The sequence below is a fragment of the Corylus avellana genome, chromosome ca1 (assembly GCF_901000735.1).
Source record: "Corylus avellana chromosome ca1, CavTom2PMs-1.0".
NCBI lineage: Eukaryota > Viridiplantae > Streptophyta > Magnoliopsida > Fagales > Betulaceae > Corylus > Corylus avellana.
In genome coordinates this window covers 38812031-38821595 of record NC_081541.1, presented here as the reverse complement: position 1 = coordinate 38821595, position 9565 = coordinate 38812031, and the positions used below count along the sequence as shown (strand labels likewise).

The 9565-nt window shown below is 39.2% G+C and overlaps 2 protein-coding genes across 2 annotated transcripts in view; both read right to left on the bottom strand.

The window, feature by feature from the left end:
- The window catches only part of LOC132171778 (putative disease resistance protein RGA3), a 2130-nt gene extending 697 nt beyond the window's left edge, over nucleotides 1-1433 (bottom strand). Inside the window, exon 1 of the mRNA XM_059583180.1 lies at nucleotides 53-1433. Coding sequence (XP_059439163.1) covers nucleotides 53-1433 — 1381 coding nt within the window. The remainder of the gene's footprint in view (nucleotides 1-52) is intronic.
- Nucleotides 1434-3374: 1941 nt separating this feature from the next.
- Nucleotides 3375-6119, bottom strand: LOC132178451 (uncharacterized). Its single transcript, XM_059590891.1, has 6 exons — nucleotides 5694-6119; nucleotides 5503-5601; nucleotides 5369-5410; nucleotides 5068-5212; nucleotides 4659-4760; nucleotides 3375-3597 (listed from the first exon to the last, which is right to left on the bottom strand). Exons 1-6 carry the CDS (start codon nucleotides 5907-5909, stop codon nucleotides 3527-3529), a joined length of 675 nt encoding a protein of 224 aa, XP_059446874.1. The 5' UTR covers nucleotides 5910-6119; the 3' UTR covers nucleotides 3375-3526.
- Between the last annotated feature and the right edge of the window lie 3446 nt (nucleotides 6120-9565).

Sequence of the window (9565 nt, the reverse complement as noted above, 5' to 3'; positions counted from 1 at the left end):
GTTATGGCAAGATCATGCATGAGGCTATGTATTCTGCATCCAATTATGTTACCAAACTCATCCATTACAGGTTCTTGAAAGAATGATCTCCATAGTAAATCCATAAAATACTCATCACAAACATCTTCCAAGCATCGGTTTTGATCCGATAGCTTGACAAACCCTTGTGCTATCCAAAGCTTAATCAATGTTGATTTATCAATCATGTAATCCTTCAGAAACAAACTACAATAAGTAAAGCAGTGCTTTAAATGTGAAGGGAGATGATCATAACTTAGCTTCAAAGTTGGTAAGATGTCATTTTTATTCTGAGATATTCTTGAGAGTCCATTTTTCTTCACAAACAACAACTCTTTTTCTGAATTTATGGAGTACAGTAAACCTGCAATTGTACTTATGACCAGAGGGACACTTAAACACTTTTGTACGATCTCCTTCCCAAGTCTGACAATGATTGAATTCTCCGGCTCTTGTCCTATCTTAAATGCCCTTTGCTTAAATAAATACCATGACGCATCTTCATCTAAACCTTTCAAGGAATATGATTTAACAGTCCCAATAATCCCTGCAACGCTTTCCTGGCGGATGGTCCTTGCAACGATTTCACTGCGGGTTGTCACTAATATTCTACTGCCCCTTGCACCACCCATCAGCACTTCTTTCAATTCAGACCATTTTTCATGATCCTCATTCCACACATCATCCAACACGAGGAAGTATTTCTTTCCACCGATTATTTCCTTAAGTTGACCTACCAGTGTATTCATTTCAACAGCCGGTTGTATCGTGTATGTGGCAGATTCTAAGATTACTTTAACAATATTTGTAACATGGAAGGAATAAGAGACATACACCCACATTCTGAGCTCAAAATGTTCAACGATTTGGTGATCATTGTATACGAATTTAGCGAGTATAGTCTTTCCCAATACACCGATGCCAACAATTGGAAGGATTAAAACATTGTCTTCAACGTTGGAGTTCATCAGAAGGTCTATAACAGCCTTCTTATCATCCTCTCGACCAATAACTGTTGTCGGATGTACAAACGAAATAACGTCACTATCCCTCCAACTGTTACTGACTCGTGTCTCTTCATCCTTGCGTACATCCAAGTTGAACCTCTGCCCTTCGTAGTAGATTTCATCTAACCTCTTTCTGATGGCCTTAATCTTGGCCTTAATCTTATGGGCCACTTTAAAACGAGAGATAAGTTGGTTTGATTTGGAAAAGAAAATGCGTACCTTTTTTGCCTTCTTATCACGGGTCAATATTTCCCTTTGTAGAGCATCCGTGGAAATAGCATCCAGCAAGTCATCCGCATCATAAAAGGAATCATCTAGCGTTTCGAGCCAAATTCTAAGTATAGGGTTGTTAGCCTGTTTATGCTCAGCATCCAGAAGCACAGCTTTGATTGTTGAAACGGTGTTCATCAGCCTTAGAAGCTCATCTTCGACACCCCAGAGCAGTCCGATCTCTTTGACAGCCGGTGAGCCCAAACTCTCAATGATTCGATCAACAGTGCCTAAGAGAAGTCATTCTGCCATTTCTTGAATGTGAGTGAAGGAATGCTCAAAAGTGAAACACAGCGCTGTTGATGGAAGTAGTTGAAGGGTAGAGTGAAGAAATGGTTTTGATGGCGTAGATCACAACATATAGATAAGCCTACGCCACATTCAATAAAACAAACGAATCCTTGATTTGAAAATTGACAGCACACCTGCTACTTTAAAAAAGCATTAAACCTTGACCAGCTGCTTTAAACGAGGAGGACCTATTGGGACAAGGATCCTCTTCAGTTCAAAATGGATCGGAAATGATTCAGTTGATAGCTATAATTTCTAAAGAGAAATCCTAAGGCCATCAACCCGCCACGTGACTCATTAAAAAAATAATATTAATTTATTATTTTACTTTTAAAAATAAATAAATAATAAAATAATAAAAATTTAAAAACAAATATAAACGAAAAAAAAGATGGCTGGCCACCCCATGTTGGCCACAAGGGGTGGCCGGCCACCACATATTGTGACATGGAGGTGGCGACGGCCGGTTGGGGGTGGCTTCTACCACCCCCAACCGGCTCATGGGGGTGGCCGAAGCCACCCCAAAGGCCAAGCGATGATCGGCCACCCCTAAGGGCCAAACCCATTTTAAGATAAAATGGGTTTGGCCCTTGGGGGTGGATCGCCCACCCCCAAAGGCCATGATAAAATGGGTTTGGCCCTTGGGGGTGGCCGATCCAACCCCAAAGGCCATGATAAAATGGGTTTGGCCTTTGAGGGTGGCCGATCCACCCCCAAAGGCCATGGAGCCACCCCCAACCGGCTGGTCTAGGGTGGCTGAAGCCACCCCTTGCCCCAAAGGGGGTGGCCGAGCCACCCCCAAGCCCTTTTTGCAAGATAGGGGTGGCTCAAGCCACCCCCAATGGCTCGCCAGGGGGTGGCCAAATTATCGCTTAAAACTTTACGTTGTGCTCCACCAATATTAAAAGTTAAAACAATCCGATACGCTTCACTGTCCATGTTCACCTTCCTAATCAATACATCAAAAGCTGCTCAAGAATTGATGAAATACAAAAGGTTAAGCTTTTAAATTTATTTCATGCTAGGCTGGCCCAATCTTATGCCCATACTCCAAATTAGAACCCACCATAACACATTACCTACCAGTCAATTGTCACTTCGAGTTTTAATATCCTTTTACAATTTGGTCTCAAAAGTTTAATTAAGTAGATTTAGGTCTAATCATGTCATATCAATTAGTCTATTTGGAGTCATGAGTATAAGGAAGAACAGGGAGTGATGCAGAAATTTGACCAACTCAGAAGACATCACATGATCAATAGTTATGATTATCTGCCACATGGTCGTTAGTTTTTTTTTTTTTTTTTTTTTTGTGATTGTTTCGGTTACGATTGTGGTTGAAGTTGTCTTTTGAGTGAAGTCCTTTGAGCATTTGGTGTACATTGGGTTGAATTCCTCTGAACGTTGATGATTGAAATCATCTATGGGTTGAAGTCTATTAATGGTTATAGCGTTCTACATGAAGCTGATTAACGCTAGCGACAACCGGGGTCTTTCACGAAGTCCGTAGAAGAGTTGTATTGGGAATCTTTAATATTTTATCCTTCGTTTTCTTCTTTATCTTTTATCTCTTTTATATATATTATCTTTTAACTTAACTAAATTTATTAAGAGTGTGTTTTCTCTTTTTGAGATGTAATTCATTTATGTTGTTCTTCTGTTGTGTTGCGTCAAGGAGTCTATACAACCTTTTTCATTCTATGTACAAAGAACGGAAGAAGGCAACTAAATAGAATTGCGAGAATTTGATATCAAGAGAAAAAACAGAGATCCTCTGCAACTCAAATGTAAAGCTAACAAGTAACGAATATCTTTGTTTATTAGAGTTAACCATTGTTGACCATTGACGGCACAGAGTATTATACAATTTTAAGAAGAAGAATACGAATATGCTTCATGAGAATCCTAGGCAATAAAGCAGCCTTCCCAGCTAAGCAGATCTATTCTTCGTGTCCCGGCACCGCTTGAATCTTCTCAATGAACTTTAGCAATGTTTCCTCGGCCTTATCATCTGCACAAAAAAACAAATCTAGTATTAGATCTTCATTTTTCATTCTTGAAATCATATCCACAGGTCATTATATTGAAGGATTTAGAGAGCGGACAATGAGGCTGCCTTATTGCATTGCAATGGGTAGTCTCGTGTGAGAGCTTGTCCGAGCTTCACCTGCTCTGATAAGTGTTCAGATAGCTTGGGCTCTGTCGGCTTAGGCTAATCCAAACACCTATCAAACTAAAGCTCCGTTTACTTCAACGTAAAATGATTTCCTTCGTAAAATATTTTTAGGAAAGCCATTTTCTCTGCAAATATTTTCCGTCGAAAGCATTTTACGGTGTTTACTTGCACATGGAAAATAATTTTTTTTTTAATATCTTTTTTTATATATTTTTTTTCCAATAAGGTCTCCACCTAGACTTGCACGGGATTTGTTCAAGACCCCGCAGGGACCTGCCCGGGACTCCGCCGGAACTTAACCGGGACTTGTCCGAGACACCGGTGGGACCTGACCGGGACTTGCCTGGGACCCGCCCGGTACCTAACCGAGACTTGACCGGGACCTGCCTGGGACCTGCTCGGGACTTGACCGGAACCCAACCGGGCAAGTCCTGGGCGGGTCTTCGGCAGGTCTAGTCAAGTCTCGGGCAAGTCCCGGGCGAGCCCTGGTCAAGTTCCGGTCAGGTCCCGGGCGGGTCCCGTGCAAGTCCCGGGCGGGTCCGATCAAGTCCCGGCGAGGTTCTGAGCGGGTCATGGCAAGGTCCATCGATTTAAGAATAAGATGCTCATAGTTGGAAAATGGTTTACGGTTTTGAAAACCGTAAACCATTTCCCGAAAATTAAAGAAGAATTTTCGGTCAAACGGAAAATATTTTCTGTTGACCACTATTTTACGTCGAAGTAAACACCGTAAAATACAACAATCATTTTCTGAAAACTATTTTACGTCGAAGTAAATGGAGCCTAAGTGAGATTTGGAGAATCTATTAGATGAAGTAACCCGGCATCCTTACATATTAGGCAAAATCAAAATGTGGAGGGTATGCATGTGGCAGAAATTGAGTAATACTACTAACCAAGTTTAGGAATAGTGTGACCCTTGGTGTGATGAATTACAACAGGGTCCACGAATGATTCCAGTAGAACAGTCCCATCTTCCTTATTGAAGTCTTTCTCCCCTACAGTACAAGAGACAAATAACAAAAAATGAGATATTTCGTGGATGAATTATCTAAACCCACATATAATTGGGAAAGATTAATTAAGGCTCATTTGCATATGCTCACCAGCTACACTTCATTATCCCTCATTGTTATGGCCAATAGGTAATATCCCAAATTGGGTTTTTTTTTTTTCCTGTTCCCCATTGGCCAATATTCTCAAAAATCTTTGGCAGAGAATTAGGAGATAAAATCATGGAGTTCTTGCAGCAGCAAAGGTGTATATAATAAAATATGCAGAGGGCATTATGAAACTTCAAATTACCTATGAAGTGGAGAGATGGGCACTTGATGGGAGATGAAAGAGCGTTAGCAGCCAGCTTAGGCGCCCCATACTTGGATCCTCCAAACTTAGCCCCTGATATTATTATCAGAAACTTTATCTTCGGTACCTTAGTAAGAGCCACACCCTACAATTCACACACCATTGTTTCACTTTAGTTACCCTTATTAATTCTCCTACTCCTCATCACAAAGACTTAATTGGTAGAAAACATTAATAAAAACATAAGAAAATGCTACCAAAAGGATGCCTTAAAGAAATTGAACATAAAAGTTTCTTCTACCTCTTCTTGCATTCCCGGCAATAAAGCTGCTAACATTCCTCCCTGAAATCCATTTATCAGTTTAACAACAATAAACAAATTAGAGATGGTAAAATCATAGTGAAAGGTAAGAAATTTGTTATCAGGAATCGCACCATGGAGAAGCCCAGTACACCGTCAAAAGGACCATGCTTTAACATGTAATCTTCCATGTATGCAAGACATTCTTCAAAATTCGTATACTCGGTATAATCCTAAAACAAAACAACCTTTGTAAGTTACTAAAACGTACTCTGTTTTCACTGCGAAAAAGAAGAAACAATAGTATACGGGAAAGATGTAAAACCTCGTTGGCTTGGAACCACTCATAGTAGGGAGGATCGTAAATTCCTTCCACATCGGACTTTCCTTCAGCAGGAAACGGGGCGTCGAGGAAGACAAGGTCCAGCTTTTCGAGCACGGTTTGGGGCAATCTTCCTGCCAATTTCTTGAGAATTTCACCGCTTGTTCTGAAGCCATGGAGGCACAGAATTCTGGGTTTTCTCTGGGTTTGGTTCTCCATGATCAGTAGAAGCCTATTTCCTTTCTAGCTTTCAATATGGGATATAAGCTATGGCCTATGGCACTAATTTCTTCCCAGCTGCAACACAAGAAAGAAGTAGTTTCTGCTTTGGCCCTGTCCTATCATCTATTTAATGGGGGTTCGTCAACAAAAGGGTGCTTATATTTTTTGGTCAAAACCAACCAGTTCTTTTCTTCTTAAAAGCCTACCAACAAACTCTTCTGACTTCAGTGGAAATCCGCTGGTCCCTCTTATTAAGAGACACTGCAGAATAAGACAAGAGTCTTTTATACACGTGAATAGTATACATGTGAACAGTATTTCTTTGTTGTAAATGTGTTGGTGATCTGTTATAACCGGTTAGAGTTAGTTATTAATAGTTAGAAGACTTGTTAAACTTATAAATACTTCTTCGTGTATCTCAAAACAGATTGAGTTTAATATATCAATGAGTTGATTCAGTCTCTGTTTTCCACTTGTTTTTTTTTTTTTTTTTTGAATAAAACAATATCCAGCAAACAATATCTGTATAAAACAATATCCAGCAAAACAATATCCAATGGTACAGATTCTGTATAAAACAATATCCAGCAAAGAAGATGAGACAACATCTTAGATTTTTAATAAGTTTGCTAGCTAAAATGAGATTGAAGGTAAAAGATGGAACACACAAAACTTCAGTCAATGTAAGATTGTCTGAAAGTTTGACAGTGCCTATGTGTGTGACAGAAGCTATAGATCCATTTGGTAACTTTACATGTGTTGAAACTATAGCAGTAATAGAGGTAAAAAGGGATGGACTATCATGAAACTTTTTCTCCTGTACCCAAGATGACAACAGTGAGGTGTTTTTTAGCTCTTGCAGCAGCTAAAGGATGGTTTTTGCATCAATTGGATGTGAATAATGTGTTTCTACATGGAGACCTAGATGAAGAAGTCTATATGGCTATGCCTCCTGGTTTTGGCAGCAAGGGGGAGAATAAGGTATGCAGATTAATAAAATCCTTGTACGGTTTGAAGCAGGCTTCCCGACAATGGTTCTCCAAATTTTCTACCACATTAATAGACCTTGGTTTTACTCAGTCAAAGGCAGATTACTCTCTGTTTACAAGGCTCCAAGGTTCCTCTTACATTGCTCTTTTAATCTATGTTGATGATGTTGCCATAGCCAGCAATGATCCTAAGGCAGTTGCAGATTTTATCATTCTCTTGAATGATAGGTTTAAGTTGAAGGATTTAGGACCTTTGAAATACTTTTTAGGACTAGAAATTGCTAGATCCATTGCTGGTATTTCTGTATGTCAACGAAAATATGCATTAGAGATTCTTGAAGATTCAGGACTACTTGCTTCCAAGCCTGTCAGTTTTCCAATTGAGCAGAATTTGAAGTTGTCAAAAGATGAGGGTATTCTTTTATCAGATTTTACTTCTTATAGGAGGTTAGTTGGAAGACTTTTGTATCTCACCATCACCAGACCAGATATAGCATACTCAGTGCAAATCCTAAGTCAGTTTATGGATAAACCTAGACAATCTCACTTAGATGCTGCTACTAGAGTTTTGAGATACACGAAGAAGTATTTATAAGTTTAACAAGTCTTCTAACTACTAACAACTAACTCTAACTCGTTATAACAGATCACCAACACATTTACAACAAAGAAATACTGTTCACGTGTATAAAAGACTCTTTTCTTATTCTGCACTGTCTCTTAATACCTCTTGCCGGCTCAACACGAAGGTGGGTGGGTGGCTCGACAACGATGCAACTTTGTCTTTTTCCTTCACCAACCCACTTTTCTTCTGCACCAACTCTGAACCTTCAAACAATCCTAGCTTGTAAATTGTAATTACTCCTCGCCGAGCTGGGCCCTTTTTTATTTATTTATTTATTTATTTTTTGTGAGGAATAGAAGCTTGTAATGGTAAGAATTTATTTATGTGAGTAGTGATTCCTATGTAAATTAGCCAATTAGGGCTGTCAATTTTGACACGACCCGACAACTCGACACGAAATTAGTGAATTTGGGTTTTCATTAAACGGGTTTGGGACATAAACAGATTGATCTGTTTATTAGGGTCTGACGGGTCGTGTCACGGGTCACCCACGGGTGACCCGCCAGACCCGTTTATTATTATTATTATTTTTACAAAAAATTTTGTTTTAACCTAAAGGAAAAACCGAAAAAAGTGAAAAACGCATCAGACGATCCAGACCCGTGTTGCAAACTTGCAGTCTCCTCCACTCCACTCTCCAGATTGGCAGATCCAGACGGACCAGACCTCTCGGCCTCTCATCGGCCACCGCTCACGCCACGCCTAGTCCTAGTCCTCAGTCCTCACGCTCATCGCTCACGGACCAGACCTCTCGGCCTCTCACCACTCCATTTTTCCTTTGTTTCTCACTTTCTCCACTGCCGCTCTCTCTCTTGCCGCCGACATAACAGATCAAGCATCAAAGGAAGCCATGGCAACGGTGGCTGAGAAGGCACCCATTACTGCAGAAAGGAAGGTTCGAGCTGATTTGGAGCCTAAGCTCCCCAAGCCCTGTAATCTACTCTTCTTTTCCCTTTTCTTCTTAATCCATCTCTTTTCATATTGATTTTTAAGTGTATTTCTTCTTCTTCATACTTATAACTATTATTATAAAACTATTATTATTATTATTATTTTTTTTTTTTTAAAAAAAAAAAAATCACTCTTTTAAGTAAACAGGTTGTGTTGACCCGGTACGACCCATTATTTTAAACTGGTCCCACGGGTCGTGTCGGGTGACCCGTGAGAATTCCCGTGCCGTGTCGTGTCGGGGGGTCCGACCCATTTATTAACTCATTATACATCTGATTATCTATTATTTTTTATATCATTAAAATTTTATTTTTTTACTCATTTTATTTTTTATTTATTTCTTTTCTAATGATTGTATTCTTTCAACGGTATTTTTTCTAAACGATCTTTTTAAAAAAATAGTTATATATTTTTCTAACCTATTAAACTCTCAATATATACTGTGCAATGATGTGTATCTACATATTAATCAATGACAAAAATCATGACTTCAAAGAGGTGAGAAAGACGGGAGACACAAAAATCGTCAGAGACAAATAAGAAACAAAAAGAAGAAAATATTAAAGAAAGAGATAAAGTGAAAGAAATAGTAAAAACTAAATTATATAGATATGTAAACTATGCATAGTACATGTAGCATGACACTATACACAAATGCATCTAAAATTTTAAAATGCATTTAATCTATGTAGGGGTAAGTTTATTTATTTATTTAATCATTTTGTGTAAAAATGCAATATGACTAATCTAGAAATTATTGTTTTTTCCTAGAACAAAAAGGGATACAGAATACAAAAGTAGGCTGAGCTCCTAAACTCTACTTTAATACGAGTATTTGGCTCCTCTCCATTTGAACCGTAGAGAGTCGCAGTCCCTTTCAGGGGTTGAGATTTTTTTCTGGTGGGAGACATATTAGCTATGTTTGGCAAAGGAAAGCCCTGCACTGTAGCTGGAACGGCACTGTTCCAGCTACAGTGCCAACTGACACGTGGCGTCAGAAATTGATTTTTTTTTTTTTTTTAAATCAAAATTAAAAAAAAAAAAGGTGGGGAACGCTGGGTGGTTCCAGCCACCCCTTGGCCAAAATG

Excerpts from the sequence above, each read along its gene's own strand:
- LOC132178451 (XM_059590891.1), bottom strand. The coding sequence starts at position 5,909 with ATGGAGAACCAAACCCAGAGAAAACCCAGAATTCTGTGCCTCCATGGC. Across the intron at positions 4,761-5,067 it reads CCCATCTCTCCACTTCATAG|GGGAGAAAGACTTCAATAAG; the intron begins GTAATTTGAAGT and ends CTTGTACTGTAG. Across the intron at positions 3,598-4,658 it reads TCACACTATTCCTAAACTTG|ATGATAAGGCCGAGGAAACA; the intron begins GTTAGTAGTATT and ends TTTTTTGTGCAG.